The sequence below is a fragment of the Ciconia boyciana genome, chromosome 8, assembly GCF_034638445.1.
Source record: "Ciconia boyciana chromosome 8, ASM3463844v1, whole genome shotgun sequence".
Taxonomy (NCBI): domain Eukaryota; kingdom Metazoa; phylum Chordata; class Aves; order Ciconiiformes; family Ciconiidae; genus Ciconia; species Ciconia boyciana.
The window spans coordinates 30,113,138-30,132,473 of NC_132941.1; the positions used below are offsets into that span (position 1 = coordinate 30,113,138).

Sequence of the window (19,336 nt, forward strand, 5' to 3'; positions counted from 1 at the left end):
CGCCCGCCGGCCCTCCACCGCGCATGCGCAGCACCGCCTCCCTACCGGAACGTATGCTTGACCGGAACTGGCCACGGTGCTACAAGGCGGAACAGCGCCGGAGGCCCCGCCGCGGCCGGGCGCCCCCGTCCCTCTGCCGCCTGGTGCGCTCCTTAAAGGGCAGAGCCAATCAACAGAGACAACGCCGATGTTAGTGAGAATACAGCTGTTTTAATAAATCAAAGAGCAGCTCAGTATGTTTCCCGTTTATTATACATGGTTGCACAATCTGAGGCTGGTTAAATACAATCAAGTTTTCAAAATCTCTGGGAATCATTTCCAGATTACAACATGCAAGTGACCATGAAAACATTTGGCTTTTTACTTTATTCTTTAAATTTCTGAACAGGCACTTACATGAGGGAGTTAAATTTGCTCTCATTCAGTGATATCCACGTTGGAAGTACCTCAGCATGAAGTACACAGAGTCTTCATCTGCTTTATCAAAGTGCCACAATAATAAAACAGTTCTTACAGAAGTATAATTCTATTATTTACTTACTCATAAAGTAAGGTCACCAATGACACTTGCACCGGAGTTGAGAAGTCTTGGTTTAAAGGCCAAGTGAACTACAAGCGCAAGTAGCCTTCCACACAGCAGGCTTCGTGTTGTGCCCAAGCCACACGTCTGATAACAGACTACATGCTCAGTTGTGAATCGATGAAGGCTAACTCCTTTAAGCTACTTCTTCAAACACTAAATGCATATGAGATGATCAAGACGAACGATCTGCTGTGCCAGACAAGCTTCTAACAGTTTTAAGGCTTGCCTGGCTTCAAAATACCTTGCCAGAAGACCACAAAAAGCTTGCTTGCCCTCATAACAGGCCCAGATGGACTAGGAGGAGGATGTCCTTTCAGGAGGTTTTGCCTCTCCTGTCAGGACAGTAAGGAGACAAACTGTGAAGACAGTGGAAGCATGAAGCCAGGAGGAACCACATAGTTTCATGTATTTGCAAAATAATCAATGTTACCAGCATTTATTTCATCAATAAGAGATAATTATGTTCAAATGCTTTACCTGCTCACCACCTGAAGGTGAAATCATGACATCTCTACAGTCACTAGTTACTGGGCAACAGACTCCCAGAAGTCAGGAGTGACTCAGATGAAAGGCTTAGAGAAGCATGGTGTAGAGAGAATTGGAGGAGGGAGGGCAAAGATGCTTCCTAACATTCTTTGCTACTGACAGATTCAAAGCTTCTTAGAAACCTTGGTAAGGTGTCTGAAGGCTCTACAGTCATCATAGTCATAGTGCATATACATGCAGTTTCAGTTAAACCCTGTCTTAACACAGAAGTCTCAGGACAAATTTACCATAAACCTCGATTTTTAGTGTGATTCAGTCAATTGTGTCTTACTGTAGTTTCAAAACAAAACAAATGCAGATAAGCAACATTGGAAAGAAACATGCAATAAACAACATGAGAAGGGAAATGCTTTAGTCTACACTGTATAGGTGATCAGCAAAAAATCAAATACACCAGCCTACCATGCATGGAAATAACTAGATTCAAGCTTATGCATATCCAACTGCATATAACATTATCAAATAAAAGTAAATGTGCAGTATAAAATAGTAGCTTAAGAAAGTTCCAGTGTTTGAGAAAGCACTTTATTTTAAATGTATATACATACTTGAATGTTTAACTGAAGAATGCTTTAGTAGTATGGTAAATGCAGCACTGCAAGATGAAGGAAGACAGTTGTAATGGGAATTTTGGCCTTCTTTTCCCACAGGCTGCTGCCATCTTTAACCTGCTGAAGCATCACAAAGTTTTTCACCTTATAGCAGTTCACATTTCGGGTTGCTCAGCAGACGCTTGTGATTCTGGACATTCAAATCGCTGGTGAAAGTTTGGCCGTTGTTTTCTCAGCTTCTCAGGAGCTTTTCTCCATAAAATTATCTCCTATTTGAGGAAGCAAACATTTTTGAAACAACCATTTACTGTTAAGCCAGCAGTATCAAGTATCATTATGATAAGTTCTTAATAGGCAAAGACTTTTGAAAAAACTTCCCATTACTTTCCATATGTACTGCACTGTTCTGCAAGTAACAAAGACGACACAAGTAGTTAAGTTTACATATTTAGTTACTACCTGAACACTCACCTTTATCAATCCTGAGCAGTAACCTCTTCCTTAACAATCCTACTCCCCATTTTAATGGTATTGAAGTGTCCAAGAAATTTTCCTTCCTCCTTTTCTCAAAATCCAAAGCCCATCATAGCCATTGTATGCTTCACCTACCTTTTGTTTTCTATATTTAACTACATTGCCTTGACCATTCTTTAGAAGGAAGAATCTGATCTAATCTACACAGCTTCATTCCCATGACCCTCTTCACTATTCCTTTCCTCAGCATGTCCTCAACTTTTGTTAGGTTTTCAGTCAAATGTCTTAGCTCTTATTACATACATTTTTGAACCTGGGCTAATGCTGGGAGGGGAATCTATCTGCAGAAGTTTAAGCAAGCAAGCAAATGCACCTGTAGCTCATTTTACCCACAAAGCATTTTGTCTGGATATTCACAATGCAAGGTTGTTCTGTGGCACTGAGCATCCTACCCTTGCTGAAATAGTACTCCATCATCCCCTTGGCTCCTTTTTGCAAGCTAACATCTTCTATACAATTTCCAATACACTCACCAGCAGAAATGCTTAAGCCATACATGAAGCACAGGTGGCTTCTAATGTGTTGAACATTCAAAGCAGCACGTACAACAGCCCAGAGAGTTCTGCAACAAGACTGACCATACCTGTTGTTTGAAATATCGTCTGTCTTCTTCATCCACAAGCACTAGATTTAAGAAGTACCTCACTGAGAACTTTTTGTTCACATCCCTCATTGTTGGAGTTGGGTCATAGCCTGCTAAGAACAGTCTTATAGGAATCGATTCACCTTAAAAAAGAAAGTTTCAATTAGTTACTTAAAACTGGATGTCATTAATGCAGTTTCAGAAGACCTGCAAAATAAAGCAGTTTCCCAAGCACTGTCTGTGCTCCTTCCTTGGTTGAAAAAAAAAAAACCACCAAAAAAAACCCACCACCAAACCAAAACACCCACCAAGAACAAAAAAATCCAGAAAAACCACCACAAACAAAACACCACAAACATAACACTGAGCACAGAGGCAAGTGTGAAATCAAAAGTGGGAACACTTTCTCAGTGGAAGCATGGTAGCCGGGCAAGACAAAAGGATCAGTATCTTGAACTCTCTAGAGCTGGTCTACACCACAGAGTCAGGTTTTAATCAAAGCAATAAAAGGATCATAGAATTTCCAATGGTAAATAAAGGGTAAGAATTACTAGGATCGCAAGTGAAATGCTTAAGTTGATGAAAATGTCTGCTTTGAATAGGAAAATCCACTGTCATTTCAGCAACCTAAGGAGAAGTATAGTTTCTCCAAGAAAAATTTATACAAGTCATCTCCTCGCCTCCAGATTTTTTTTTTTAAACACAGTATTAACTCAAAACTGCTTACCCTTTAAAACAAGCACAATTACTTACCTTTAACTGGTGCACCATCCATTATTTCATACTTTGCGATGGTTTCAGTCTCTGTCGTGGTACTGGGTCCTGGTGAAACAAGTTTTCTGTGAGAACACAGGCTTCAGTTTTAAACATTTACAAAGCTTTATCACAGCAATTTCTACTCTGCAACATTTGCATGCAAGTTACAGCTAAAGCAAGCAAAACCCTCTCCAAGGCAGAGCACGTACTTCTTACTCTCTCCTCCCCACACTGACACAGAAGAGGCAGTAGCCAGTGCTTCAAAGGAGCCCTGGGTATGCAGGCTTTAAATAAGGGACAAGCATGCAGGGTAGGACTTGTGAAACAGTTCTGTTTGGTGGACAGTGTTAGCGACTGATACTTTAGGCCATGATCAGACTAGACACCTGAAAGGTTACCACCCAGCACAAGAGCCACCTTTCTCCAGAGCCTAGGATGAAGAAGCCTGAGTAGCTAATTTAGCCACAAAAGCCAACAATAAAGTAGAGCTTTTTGCCCTTCCTCTATTGCTATGGAGGCTTTCTCCTTCTCCACACAAGCAGCTCACTAGCGCCCCAGCCACTGGGGAATGAAGTCATGAGCCACAAGCTCTTACTACCTTCCTAGTCCAAGGGTGTGCAAGCCTGCTCTGCAATAATCAAGCTGTTTCTGCTTCAAAGCCTCTTGATATTTCCATCATACCAGTTTTAGGCTGACTGAAAATGACACATTTCTAGAATATGAGAGATTCATGCTAATCTTTACCAGCTAATATCTGCAGAGGCAAGGGGGTCTTCAGGATGCATTTTACACCTTTTCTCTAGTTCGTTATCTATCAAGGCTGCTTAAGCTGCTGCATATTTACGCCTGAGTTCCATTAACAATGGTTCATGTTTGTGAAGCTAGCCCAGCATTCACAATCCCAGAACAATGCCACAGGCCTTAGGTAATGTTGACTACTAAGTATGATTACCAAAGCACCAAATGCAAATGGCAGTCAAACACCAGCGAGAAAGTATGTGGAGCACCAGTTTAACCAAAGCTGCAACTATTGACTTCACTCTCCAGGTTTGCATAACGCTCAACTGGCATACAAGTTGCCATTTCTTTTGGACTTTGTTTCTCTTACCAATTCCAGTAATCTCCTTTTTGATCAGCTGCAACTCCATGTGCTGAATTTTTATTCTCACTAAGAGGAAATAAATTTTTCCAACAATCACATCCTTTAAGTGATACCTTTAAAAGAACAAAATGGAGGTTTTCATTAAAGAATAAAGACAACTTTTACACCTTCTTGAAAACAAGTTAAACAGGCAGTTACCTTATCTGGACTGTTAATTACTCAGAGCTTGCTTCTCCACTGAGCTAAGCATCTCAACCAGACCAGTGCAATTAGCACCTTTCCATCAATGTACTATTAGTAAAGGAAGTACTGTAGTTATATTCAAAAAGCTTAAATGCAGAAATCAAGTCTAATGACCTTCCTATTAGTACTGAAGGCAGAACAGACAAGTATTCCTCAAAAAAGGCCATTGTGTAATTAGTAAGCCAACAGCTCAATACAATAATCATTGGAAATGTTGCTTTACATTTTAAGTCCCCAGATACCAGTTGTTAATCAAATATTATGTATTCTACCTTTTTATCCCGAGATATTTACTTGAATGCATTTCATTCCAAATTACACTTACTTTGACTTATTGTATTCAAACTCTATATGAAGACAGTCTTCAATGCCTACTTCCATTTTAATGGAGTTGTTTACATCTGGATATGTAGCAAGCTGGTGAACAATTAGATCATATTCTTTCACCAAGTCTGACAGCCGTCTCACTATTGTCACTTTTAGAAAATACCTAGGAAAAAAGCCACCAAGTTAACCACAATTATTCAGAATTGCATAAGTAAAAGCCCTTATGTTCCAAAGTACACGTATGCTTTGAAAGACAAGAGTGTATTCTCTTAAGACTACGCAGAAAAGAATAAGACACCAAAATACAAGACAAAACACTTATAAGTGGAAATGTGGAGGGGGGGTTGAATTGGTTGTGTTTGGTTTTTTGTTTGTGGTTTGTTGTTTTGTTTTGGGGTTTTTTTTAAGGAGAGACATGGACTGTTTCCACTTGATTAAAATGAAAGAATTTGATCTACACAAACAACACCGAACAACTCCAAATAAAGTAGACAAGACTACATTATAACATGATCTCAACAACTCCAGTCAAGGCACACTAGCTACTTGCTGTTACATATCTGATTTGAAATCCAAAAGGAGGAAGGGGGGGAAGGGGACAGCATAATTGCTAAATTATTAATTTGCTAGAGGGGCGGAAAGGAGAGAAGGCTTAACAGTTACAAACCTTAGTCTGACGTTGGCACCAATGTAGGATTCGTATGGCTTCTCAACCTGCATGAATTCAAAGTCATAGCTTCTGCTTTGGGTCAGTTCTCCAGGTAAGGCCAGTTCTTTCACTAAGTTTACAAATTCATGAGTATTGCTTTTGTCATTGAAGAGCTCTAAAGTTGAAGAAGTTAAAGGAAAATGTGTTTCACTGTTCGTTTTTAGCAAACAAAACTGTCTCTAATTTGGCAGGAGCAGGTGGGAGAGGACAACAGAAGCAATTAATTTGATTTAAGTTACACATATTTGACCAAATGTTTTATGCAGTTTTTCAGAGTTATCTTCAGTTTCAGCAACCTGCAGTAAGCATCCCTAAAGAGCTAACTGCAATGAACAGAACACATATTTGAAGCTTCACTAGCATGGCATCTTTTTTTAATGACAGTTTAGCTAGCTTTAATAAGTACTTCTTGCCTTCCATGCTCTGTAATTAGCATTGCCCAGTTTTGGCTTCTGGCATTTATTGCTGAAGGGACAAAATCTAAGCAACATTAAAACTTGCTCATTTAGGACAGGCCAGTGATCCCAACTGTCCCGCAGATCAACAATACCTATCAAATGGTTTATTTTTACTACTAGTCCACAATCAAATGGCTTATTGTTAGACCACTTATTAGACCACTGGTCTAAGTCAGTCATTTGGAAACAAGTTCTTAATACATATGCATAGACACACCAGTTTCACAGCAGCAGCATCTCCTGTCCCCAGACCAGTGTCATTATTATTCAACCCTAGATCTGTCATGCAATTCTCGCCAAGATAAAAACTTAGAAAGTCAGAAAAAAATTAACATTACCATTAAAAAATCCAAACACTTTAGTATATAAAAACAAGATTCTCTACAATTCACAACTGAAAGTATCAGCTAAGAACATTAGTAGTAGTTGGTTTTACACAGACTGAAGCTTTTCAGAAGAGAAAAAAATGAACTAAACACACGAACTCCACAGTTTATCATTGCCAATCTGGTAGAAACTGACACTAACTAGTAACTGCTTATTTTCTAATATGACAACAAATTATCTAAGGTGTACTTTGTTTGCTATGACAAGCATTTATATAATACAAAGTTTATTGCATATCCTATACTTTTTGTGCCAGTCAGAAAAGTTGTATTCTGAAGAGTTGGTTTAAAATACGTCTTTGACATGCAGCTAGAGCTAGTCTCCAAGTAGTGCAGAGACAGATCACACTACTGGGATGTTTTTTGTATTACTAAATTAAAACTTGAAAGGATGCAAGAAAACATGGACAAGTACAAAAAGCAGTAGCTTAAACCACTTCTGCATAACTCTGAGGATTTCTAAACAGTAGCACAACAGAAAGTCCCACAAACACACAAAATTCAAGAAGTACTACAACACATTAAAGTCATTCAGAGAATAAAATTTATGCAGAATAGAAGAACAGCCTGTACAGCTATTAGAGGACAACAGACTAAATGAAGCTGACATATGTGAGCTCTATTTTTTCCCTACCTCTAAATGCCTCATTCCCATCACACTGCTGCTTTATTCACAAAGTTTGCTTTTACAGCCCCACTGATCAAAACCTCAAAGCATAAAGCAGGTGTCAGAACTCAGTCATACCTGCTACGTAACAGTTCAGACATAGGGTACTAGAGCCTACTGACTGATCAGATATAGAGAATTTGTGAAATTCCAATCAAAGTCAATTGTATGAGGTTCAAACTTGAAGATTTACTTCCAAGGGGGACAATAATGCAAACAGCCCTCTAACAGAAGGAAGAAATTTTAGCATCAGCCTAAGGGTCCAGAGCTTACCTCGAGTGGTAAGAAGTTAGACGTAATCAAGATTCTTTATAGTTCAAATCTAATCAAAAGCTTAGATATATTTATAAGAAAACTACATTTTTAACATCAGTACCACATTATCTCGCTAAAAAGCACAGAGATCCTCTGAAGTTTCAATATTATTTTATGTTAACGGTATAAAACTCTGTTTTAGAAAACCAACCACCATAGAATTATTTTAGAAATGTTTTCATATAGGCTGCCCATCATTTCTTTTCTATGTTTCTTCTCTTCCAGAGCCAGAATTAAAGATAAGAATTAAGAAGTCTAGCACAGTAGGTACACCTGATATTTTGGCTTGGAACCTTAAATACAGGCAAAACAAGGCACAAGCAGAAAAAAAAAAAAAATCAAGTGCTTTGATTTTGAAGTTAAAAATGAATAGTCTGAAATATATGAAGCAGAAACCACATGTATCATGGTCACAAATTTAGTCTTTAGAAATCTCTGGTGGTTCTTAATCAAAATCTCTGGTGGTTCTTAATCAAACTCTTAACCAGTCTGAGACAGACAGAATATTTACCATGCCAGTTCTCCCTCACATGTACATATCTTCCCTCCCAATGACTTTCTGACTGGCACAAATTAGTACATCACTTGCGTTAAAATGAGTAGGATATAATCTTCCTTTGGCACTTGTCATCTACTAACCCAATCAGGTTGCAATGTTTGAGCCGAACTGCTGACAGTCACAAGTGCAAAGTTCCATAAACCATGTGCACCTAACATCTCTTTTATAGTTTCAAAACTCACCAATTTGTCCTACAAATTCAATTCTAATTCCTTGGTGCTCTAGTCTCTTCCCATACTGCTTAAAGGAGACATTCACCTACCAAGGCAAAAAAAAACCACCAGTTAAAACTTTTCAACACTTTCACTCTAATACATGATATTAGTAAAAAGGAAAGTACATTACTACATGCCTATGAAAACTGAGACCTCTTCTCAACAGCATTATCTGAGCTTGATCACAACTAAATCAAACAGCTGATTATGAAATTAAGCATTACCCAGGTGCCACTAAAGCATTTAAGAAAAATCTAATCATCCACAAGACCGAGTTTAGCAAGTAAGCTTGAAACTTTCAAGTCCCAAAGTTAAGAATCTAAGCCAGAGCTTCAATAGAGTTCATAAGGCAGCTGTGACCCCCTTGCCATCTTTGAAGGCAGAGAGCTTCAAAACATCTTCTGACAGCCACATTTGGAAGTCCATAAAAGAACTGCCATGAGATGCACTGCTTTCAAGTCAAGTGAACTTAAGTCCCTTCCTCAGCAGATAGCTAAGTATTGGCGTTAGAGAAGTCAATGAAAAATAACAGAAAATGAAACCTGCTATCAAGATCTGCATTTGTGAATTTGATTCTCACTATCAGTCCTTGCCTCACAAGAAAAAGATTCCATAAGGTTATTTTCTATGGAAACATGTAAACATTAAGCATATATAATGTTTCCTTATGAGGTAGTGATGACCACAAAAATTCCTGTACCTTAAAATCCAGTACATTGTTGATATCCGAGGGGGAAGTAAACCACTTCAATAATCTATCTTTGTGGTGAAAAGAAGGAGAGAGGTAGGGGGAAGCTGTCCAATAAATTACTGGTCTTCGAAACCTCCTCATCCCACTGGGCTTGTGTTAGCCAAAACTCATCAGGCACCTCTCAGGCATTGCTGATACAACCAAGAAGAGCTCAGGCCAGTGAACGTACGAATGCTAGTCCCCTCAGTTTTCTGAGTTTGAGGCCCATCTTGTCAGAGTTTCACATCCATGAAAGGATCTTTCTAGAGAGCCAACATCTTAGCATGGAAAGATATCTTAAGTGCAGGAAGACACTCAGTGACAACAGGTCAGTCAAGATTGAAGTAGATATTTAGAAGTCAATCTAGGAACCCAATACCTGGCTCACGTTTCTTGGAGGAAAAGCAAATCATAACAGAAATATTCAGAGAATGAGAATAGCTCCAGTAAAACCAGAGTGTTGGTAAGGAGTTCCTAGGTGCAATACTATAAGTAGACGAATCCCTCTGGCAATCTCCACTTCATTTTTTTTTTTCCAACAAGGAAAAACTCTTGTTGACTTAGGAGCCAGCTGAACTTCATATGTTGCTCCTCTGATACAATTCCAGAAACCACTTCAGGGCATGAAGCATAAGGCTTAGCTTCAGGGTATGCAAAGCAGGTTGGCTACACCACCCAAAAATGACTGTTACACGTGTCAGGTCGTGGATTTTGGAGTTCAAGGGGAAGGGGAAGCAGGGGGATGCAGTTTGGAATAGTTTTCTTGTCAGATGCAACAATAGGATTGCACATGGTTGCACAAAAGTCTTATTCATAAATACAAGATGACCGGAAACAAATAAACACCTACTGTTCCAAACGTTCAGTTTTATCAGTTGCCTGAATGACCATGGTTAAAAAGACCATATATAGGAAAACACTGTTTCCTCTTTGAATAACAACACAAGCTGAAATCACAGCTCTTGCTTATATCAGTTTTTCATTTAACTTCCTATATGCATCTGCATGCCAGAATCAGTACAATAATTAAGTCACTTTAAAAAAAAAAAATTTACCTTTCCTGAAACGGACTCTCCATCATAGAAGAGAAAATGCTTTTCTACTTTACCATCTTCTGTTTTGATTTCTGCTGGTTTTCGTGTTTCAGCATCATTAAGAATAACATCAATCTCACAAACAGGACCAAAAAAGCCTCCAAGAAAACTCTGGAATAACAAAAATTAGATAAGTTACTACACAGTAGACACTCCGTTTTATGTGGTATTTCCTTGCAGCTGTACACTATACATTGGGCAAAAACATTTGTGCTCCCATGAAGTTACAAAGCCATCATGTATTACAGACCCAAGAAATAGCGATGACAAAAGACGGTTGTTCATCTAGCAAATAATTGAGATCAGGTCAGTAACAAGCAGCGACAGCTCTTACAAAATATAAGGTTTACAAAAAAGTATACAGTGTAATTACCATTATTATTACTAAACTAAAATACTAACAAATATTTAAAACATTAGTGTTGCAAACACAACTTTGGTTTCTGTCACTGCAAAGTTTCCAGTCACTGATTTCACTTTTAAAAAGTTAATCATTTTTAAACCACACTTCAAAAAAAAAAAAATCTTTTCAACAAATTTATTCCATCTGGTTTAGCATTTCAGATATTATGCCAAACACTACATATTGCTTTATACCTACTATAACTTACTGCATAAAGAGCACTAACAAGGATGATCAGAAGTAGGAAGAATAACAGAGCAAAGTAGGGTGAAAAGAAAAAACACCAGGGGATGTAATACAAGGCCTAAGGCATCCCCCAGGTTCACAAAGGGGAACAGGCACTTCCATTTGCTGCCTCTTCCTACGCCCCATAGTTCTCTTAGCAAAGGAAGAGAGCACTAGCAGGTACAAGAGGCAGTGGTTCTTCATACAATCTACGTTAGCTACACAACTCCCCGATCAGATAGAGTGGATGTTACAAGTTTACCTGTAACACTGCTCCAGGCACCAATCCATTACAAGCATTAAACTTTGGTCCTCACCTTACAACAGCATTCCCTAGGCATGAACTTTTGACCAGCATCAAACACAAGAAACTAGGAGAGACCATCCTTTGACCTTGCACAAACATTTCTTACAAGAAGCTGCAAAACACATTAGCAGCTCTGTGGGAAACTCAACAAGATTAGTACAAAAGCCCCCACGTTTTCTCTTAAGAATTCGGGACTAACCTGCTTTGATGTACTAAAGCAAACAACACTTCACTAATTCAGTGTGATTTGGGGTTTTTTTTGGAGAAATTAACCTATGTTCTCAAATGAAAGCATCCCCTTCAACTAGATGAATTTGGTATACATGAAACAGTCACTCTCACTTCACCAATTTAGTCTCAAAAATTGAGTAAGAACATATTTCAAGACTTTCTAGGGACCTGAAGTTTGAAACGTAGCATAAATAACAAAAAGTCTAGACAAAAGTTTGATCTGAATGCAGCAGCCTAGCTGCAGGAACATTGAGTGACTTTTTGCTCACCCCTACAAGTGAAGCAAAGACATGGTGCAATTTTGAGCTATAAAACAGCGATTTCACACAAGACTAAACCAACTTTGTATTTGTTTAGATAGCAAGTGGCCCTAGTTCAATCCACAAAGATATATATAACTAACTGAAACCTAGTTATAGCTACTTCACATTCTCACAGGAAAGCAGATGACCAACAAGGTGGTCAAACTAAGACCGACAGGTCCTCCAAGTCTCTGCCAAGCACGTATTCGCATTAATCACTGAAACAAGAAATACAACTTTTTTTTTTTTAAATGACTGCACACTAGAACCATTCTTTATTTTTGGCTCCTGGGGAAGGGGGAAAGAAAAAGAAGAAAGTTTCAAGAATAATTCCAAATCTTTAGACTATTTTAAACTGTTACACAGATTACTTTTGGGCATGCCCATATTTTTTTTCCTCAGAAATTCTGCATTTGTTGTCCAGATTAGCCTTATACTTTTTTTCCACCAAGCAAACAAGGAAGCACATTACCTTTAAGTAAACATTATACAAGATGGTCTCATAGTGCCTTCCAAATGATGAAGCTGTACCACCATTTAAAGCAGTCAGCCAGAACTAACACTGGTAACACATCACTTCTCAGGACACTGCATAGGAATATTTCAACTGTACCCCTTCGAGATAAGCCATGATCTCACACAGAGAGGACAAGAACATAAGGAATAAAGAAATCAACAGCTGGTATCTCCTCCAGTTGCTATCGAAGATACTGCTGCAGGGAAACTATGCAAAACAAGAAGTATTTTGAGAAGCCATCATATGGCTTGTTATGTTACAGCTTAAGAAAATGAAGACAGTGAACTAAGGTTTTCAGAAGCTGGCCAAACACTAGGCTATGTTCTTGATTTCATGCAAAAGACAGATGCTGAAGATTTTGCTACATCAGGACTGAAATCAATCTGCATTCAGTCCTTACATGTTATAGCTGTACTAAAGGACTTGTAGGACTCCCAGCAGCTGATAAACGGTGCAGAAATCCCAGCCTCAGCTTCACATGGAACCCTAAAAAGCTTTTGCACATCCAACAGAGAGAGACACATGTTAAGGAATCCACACCCTTCAGAAACCCAAAGTGCATTGATCTAGCCGATTCTTTAAAATATGTATTTTTTTTAAATCTATACATCACAGCACACCAAGCGCTTTGCCTAGGCCAAACCTGTTAAGCACAAAGTAGCCACTATTTCACCAGACCTGAAGGATTACTACCATCCGCTGTCATTTTAAGCGCTGCCTCACGGGACTGCTGAAAGATTTACCGATGTTTTCAGGACTATCCCACGCACTTTCCCCACAGCCTCCCCGACAGCAGCTGTGTAGGAAACACGGAAGCCGAGTTTCATGACTAAACCCCGTATTGGCGAGGGCATGCCCGCACAGAGGAGAAGCAGGGAAACATCCCAAGCCTTAACCCATAAATTATATTAAAAACACCCCAAAGCTTTGTTTTTCACCATCTCGGCCCCCGCTGTTTTGCCAGCTCTCCCCCGCGCCCGCCTCGCAGAGCAGTGGCTCCCGCGGAGAGGCGGCCGCCGCCGCCGCCGCCTCCCTCCCCGGCGTGACCCCACCCGGCGCGGGGCGGCCGCGGACGTCGCCAGGCCCAGGCGCAGCTCGGGGCGAGGCGAGCGGCGGGGAGCAGCACGGCCGCGTGACGCAGGCCCGGGAGGGGGCGGCCGGGGCGGCCAGGCCGGCAGCAGGGGTCACCGGGCGCTCCGCGGCCGGGCCGGGAGCGAGGGGAGGGACAACCGGCGGCGCCGGAGGGCAAACCGCGCCCGGCGGGGCAGCTCTCCCTACGCACAGCCCGGAGCCACAGGTGGGGAAGGAGGGAAAGAGGCACCGCCCGGCCCGGCCCAGGCCGCCGGCCTCAGGCGGCAGGCACGCGCGGAGCGGCGGTTGGCGGGTAACGGCCCGCGTAACGGCGCGGTAACGGCCGCCCCTCCCGCACTCACCATGGTGCGTGCCCCTCCGCGGCCGACTCCCGCCCCGCGCGCCACCAGCACCAGCCTCCCCGGCCCGCGCCCCTGTCATGTGACCTTACAGCCCGCCACGCCACGCCCCCCCGCCGCACCACGCCCCCCCCGCCGCACGTGACCGCCCCCCCTCCGCCTTCCCGCCGCCGCCGCTGCCCGCTCCGTGCCCGCCGAGGGCCGGCCCGGGGGCGGGCGGGGTCGGGGTGGTGGCGGCGCATGCGCGCCGCGGCGGGAGGGTGCCGCCTAGCGACCGGGAGGCGGCAGCGCGGGGGTTTTGCGTATCTCTGACAGGAAATAACGGTTGAGGTCCCAAAACGTTTGGCAAGATTTTGTGCTTTTTAGGGAAACAGGAGCAAGGAGGTGCAAGGCAGCCGCTCGGGCGGATTTTACGTGATTAGTTGAGTTTTGCAAAACTGCAGGCGACTCCCACCACACAAAGGTTTTTAATTTATTACCCCTGGAGCATGATAACATCCGCACAGATCAGGCAGGGCCCCCAAAACCTGTTTTCCCCTGATTGGGATGGCTGCCCCACACACCAAAAGCAAAAAGTGAATTCAGACCGAACAAAGATTTTTTTTTAGTGAGTGAAAGCAATAAAGATCTTAAGGCAAAGTTTTTATTGACTTGGAGTTAGTTTAAAACGGCTTTGTGGCCATTGCGTCGGGTCAGGCACCGGGGAAGGGGCGCGGGAGGCGAGGGAAGCTGCTGCCATCACGAGGAGGCCAACGTCTCCAGCCCTACAGGAGCAAATCCTCCTCCGTTAGCTTTTGCTTCAGCTTGCCGCCTCGCGGGCCCGTTAGGAAGACGGGCAGCTTCGCCTCGGAGAAACCATCGCTGTCGCCGAGCCCCGACCCGGAGGCCGGTTCCACTTCCACCGTGGCGTCAGACCCGGACCCAGACTCCTCATCCGAGAGCGGGAATATGTCGCCCAGCTCCTGGTATCTCTTCATCCTGAAACGCAGAGTGGCAGCTAGTTTATTGAAATTTTTTATTTTGTTTATTATCTCTTAAACGAACATACCGAAGCTTCACGTTCCCATGGGTGAGCCACACTGTGGCAGGACTGTTGAGACAGGAATACTGGACATTTTCAGGTGCTAGCATTAATGATGATTGTGTGGCAAATGAACTTACAGGGACGGGTCTGCCATGGGAGGAAGGATCCTGTTGGCTCCGCCAGTGGGCGTGTAAAACCAGGGCCCCTTCTCTTCGATGCAGTTAGCAGACCAGGCATCAGGTCGGCATCTCACTCTCTTGTACCTTGCCTTCTGCATTGGAGCACCTGATCGAATCAGCTGTGCGTTATTCACCAGGACCAGGATGTTATTCACCAGGACCTATTAACTTTATGAGAACCTAGTAAAGCTTAAAGGAACGGAAGAAAGTAATTTGTGTGGCCCTGATTGCTCAACTGCCGAAAACTAAATTAACCCTGAAGACTTTTTCTAAATGGCTACTGATATCCTAAGTGACATCCTTGCTGTCAGAGACATGGGGTGCATCTCGCACATGGCACTGGGAAGTCCACAGGAATTAGAAATGGAAACCCCATGGGAAACCACTGCCTCGTGCCAACGTCATAGCAGGGCTCATCCCCAGCTCGGGGCATGGCACGTCCACAGGGGACCTGCAGGCTCAGCCACCTGCAGCTCTCCCTAAAGCTGGTGGAGGTATCTCAAAATCTCCTGGGGACAAGCCACCCCAGCGGAGAGCTGGCTCCTGCGACCTCCCTTTCTCTGTTGGCTCCAGCCCAGGTCAGAGCCAACTCCGCTTTGGCTTTGTGTGCCTCAGCTTAGCCCCTTCAAGTTCAATGGCATGAATTTTGGTGGGAGGTCAGAAACTCAAGGTGTGCCAAGAGCCGCCTGCCGTGGGAGCAGATTTGGGGATTACGTAGGCTCTTGGAGCGCATTGCCGGAGGAGAGATGGTTCAGATGTCTCCTACACATGGCCCAAGGTTACGTAAACCCATGGTTTCAGTTCTGGTGCCCCCCAGGTGCTTGATCAGGGCTGTCGCTGAAAAGCGGTCTCCAAAAAATACCAAAAGGAGAAAATAACAATCGCATAGTAAAGACAAAAACAGCAGCATTTCATCCTTCCTCTTGGTCTCATGTAATTAATTTGTTCTGAAGCCTCCTGGCACATTCTCTGCCTGTTGGCACTTTATCTATTTTTTCTCGGTTTCTTGGGAATATCTTTCTGTAATTACACTTCTCTATTGCCCTATATATTTCCATAATGTACTAGATGACTTTCAGCTACCTCCTACACTCTTCTGTAAGATAAAAAAGATCTCACTGGTATCATTTCCTGCTTCTTTTACAGTGTATTCCTTTTTCATACTTATTTTCTTCTCTTAGCATATTATTAAGAAGGTTTTTAATAATAAGAGTGGCAACAAAATAAACAACTGCAGCTGAATAATTTGCAAATAAACAACATACAAAAAGCAGGCCATAATCTCTCAAAGATCAGCCTCTGAATGGTAGATACATAATGAAAGCCTATCGCTATCACAGCCTTGGTTTGGGGACAAATTGTACTCTACATGCTTGAAAAGGGCTTCTCTCTCGCAAGAAACAAATACACAGGGTACATGTCATCATGAATCAACATTTCCTTTTGGTTGTTTTAGTGCTGCGTGTTGCAATTTCTCTGTACCGAATAAACGGTTTAATTTCCTCATACTTACAACTAGTTTCCTTTCCTGCCCTCCCAAGAAAGTAGACCCTAGTAGCTATGACATGGGAACTGTTACATACTTTGTAACTACACAACTGAATAACAGTACATAACCAGACCACTATGAAAGGGACAGTTAAAAAATATTGAAATATATGGATTGAAAATATACGCACATACAGCAACTTACTTTATGAAGTCTTTTTCCCATAGGGGCTGGGAAAAGGATACAGAAATGCTCCACTACCAAAAAGCACCTTTTCTTACCATTCCCCATCCAGAAAATGAAATAGCAAAGCAGGTTTTCCGAGTACATCTCATTACCCCTAGAAGAAGGTCAGTTTGAAAAATTCGGAGGCTGCCTACTTGGCCTACACTGCATAGCCCAGAAAGAGGATTACCGAGAGAACAACCGCCCCGTTTTACCTTGCACTGTGTATCCCACAAAGAGGATTAAACAAATAGCCAGGAAAATCCTTCCGTTACATCTGATAAGGAGCTGCATTTTGGCTGGCATCCCCCTGCTCGCCACCAGCCTTCACCACAGCTTCACACTTCAGAAATACAACGGGGCGAGGAGATCGACTTTTAGAAAAGGTTTCCAAAACCTCAAACCCAACCCATAACCTGCGTCACCGTTTCCTGACTGACGGGAGTGAAACATGTACAGAGAAACCCAGTGCTCTGCTCTCCTGTTCTTCATCACTCCCCAAAAAATAATCCCCACTGCCTTCGTTTCCAGTTTTGCCCGAGCAGAAAAGCAAACCCGGGACCAACCAGCTCGACTGAAGGCCTGTGCTGCCAGCAGCTTGTGGTCCAGGCATGCATCCCGCCCAGCACCTGCCCAATGCTCAGCAGGCTCCAGGGCGTTTGCTGTTTCATCTGGAGAGAAAAAGCAATAATTTGTGTCCCCTGATTTTCAGACAACTGCGTTCTGGTACTGGCGCTGGCAGTGATTTTCCCTGCCTCAAGCTGATGTCAGTCCATCGCGAAGGTTAGGAGCTGCCTGCTTGCGGTCAGTGCAAGTTTTACCAACTGGGAAATAATCTTCTTCCACAAAAGTAAATTATCTCAAGAATCTTATGCCTTTCTTTTTTGGAAAGCAGGATCTTAGACATTCACAGTATAAGTGAAAAAATCACTAATTTAGAGATTAGATCCTGGCAGAAATGTGTCGGCTCCTTTCTGAAAGGGTACAGCAGATTTGCTTAGCCCAGACGGCTGATCCAGGACAGCCAGGTCATTGCTGTGCAGTGTGAGCATCCCAGGGAGCGTGGTAAAGGGTTTGGACAGCTTGTGGCTCTGCGAGGAGCCCACCTGGGAAAGCCATGAAAACCATTATATACATACATGGAAGCTGCCTTTCAGCTAGTTTATACCTTTTGCTTGCCTTTTAGTTGGGATTAAAACAGGCTTGAGTTCACTTAAGAATAAATTACATACAACGAGGTTATCTAAGCAGTGGGGGTTTTTCTTAGTCATACCATTAGCTGCTGGATTAACTGGGGCACTGATGTGTAGGCCTAACATGCTGCCAGCACCTTCGACAATGCTGTCGCTGATAGTGTAAGTTGTCTGTGGTAAATCTATTTTTACGCGGCGGAAAGTCCACGGAGGCCCCCAGTGGGGATCTGGGCTGAGCGGTGACTTTCCCCAGGGCACGGCGCTCCACCAAAACCCTGCAAGCGCTGGAGGAGACCCCTCCAGCAGTTCCCCTCTCTGGGCTGGGATTTACCACCAGACCGAGGGGTTGAGCTGTGCTTTTGGCATCAATGCAATTTATTATGAACCATCGCACAGCGGAGGGGTGTTTCTGGCATGGGAAACATAGGAGACTCAAACCAAGCAGGCACAGAAGGAGTTGCGTGCAGCGGTTATTCCTACCAGCCTCTTTTTCTACTTTGTATTTTTAGCATCAACTCTTTTTTCTTTTTTTTTTTTTTAAGGTGGTGCTCAGCATCAATAGGAAGCCAGGCGAACACGTGCAGGGAGGCAATCAGCCTCCGCCCGCTGAAGGCTGCGGAAGCCGTTCCTGCAATAACGCCTCTCATTTTCCACTGGTCACAGGCACGTGCTGACCCCTTCTGCACCCCTCCAGCGTGCACAAACAACCCCCATGTGGGAAAGCACCCCTCCGCTGGCTATTTTTTGCCCTTCCCACCAGCTTGGGGCTTTTTCCACCCCGGCACTGGAAGCCCCATGGGATGCGGCCGGAGCGTTGCCCACCAGCAGGCACAGTCACAGGGAGCCAGGGATCCTGCAGGAGTGGGGGGAGCCATGGTGGGGGTAGGTGGGAGCTGCCTGGGGTAGGTGGGAGCTGCAAAACCCCCATATCTGGAGGGGCATCTCACAGAGCCAAGTTATCTGTCTCGTACCATCAGCCAATGGGGGAACTTGTAGCGCTGGCAGTTTTGCCACACGGTTTTGTTATTTTCTTGTGTGTCAGCAGCGTGCCTCAGGAAATGAGATTGCTTTACAATTGGTAATCATGGGAAGACAGAAGCAAATTTTCCACTCTCCCGTCTCACGTACACCTGCGTAATGGGGGCCAGAAACCCGCGGGGAGCTTCGGCCTGCGCCCATCTCCTCCTGTCCTGCTGCACCCCGCCAGTGCCTGCACCCCGCTGCGCTTGGCAAGCAAAGAGCTTTCCACTTTCCAGCAAACATGGAAGTGATACTGGAGACCTGAAGCAGAGGCAATCTGGGATGTACAAGTCTTAACAGGAAAGCATGCCCTTTGTGGAGTGTCATGGGATCCCCAAGAAACGCTGCGCAATTATTTACCTGTCTATAAGCCACTCAGTGCATAAAATGCCAATAATCAGCACACATTAAAAAATCTCATCTTGAGATAGAG

At 43.3% G+C, this 19,336-nt stretch overlaps 2 protein-coding genes across 3 annotated transcripts; both read right to left on the minus strand.

Moving 5' to 3' along the window:
- Nucleotides 1-190: 190 nt before the first annotated feature.
- On the minus strand, nt 191-13,850 carry VPS26A (VPS26 retromer complex component A). Of its 2 annotated transcripts, none has more exons than XM_072870577.1 (9): nt 13,777-13,850; nt 10,320-10,469; nt 8,502-8,577; nt 5,893-6,049; nt 5,224-5,388; nt 4,662-4,768; nt 3,551-3,619; nt 2,798-2,940; nt 191-1,949 (listed from the first exon to the last, which is right to left on the minus strand). In XM_072870577.1, the coding sequence occupies exons 1-9, from the start codon at nt 13,777-13,779 to the stop codon at nt 1,836-1,838; spliced, it is 984 nt and encodes a 327-aa protein (XP_072726678.1). In that variant the 5' UTR covers nt 13,780-13,850; the 3' UTR covers nt 191-1,835. The 2 variants fall into 2 exon arrangements, with proteins under 2 accessions (XP_072726678.1, XP_072726677.1); XM_072870576.1 differs by lacking the exon at nt 13,777-13,850 and adding an exon at nt 13,022-13,243.
- A 519-nt stretch (nt 13,851-14,369) lies between these two features.
- Nucleotides 14,370-17,059, minus strand: SRGN (serglycin). The gene is made up of 3 exons (XM_072870509.1): nt 16,906-17,059; nt 14,935-15,082; nt 14,370-14,751 (listed from the first exon to the last, which is right to left on the minus strand). The coding sequence occupies exons 1-3, from the start codon at nt 16,994-16,996 to the stop codon at nt 14,538-14,540; spliced, it is 453 nt and encodes a 150-aa protein (XP_072726610.1). The 5' UTR covers nt 16,997-17,059; the 3' UTR covers nt 14,370-14,537.
- Between the last annotated feature and the right edge of the window lie 2,277 nt (nt 17,060-19,336).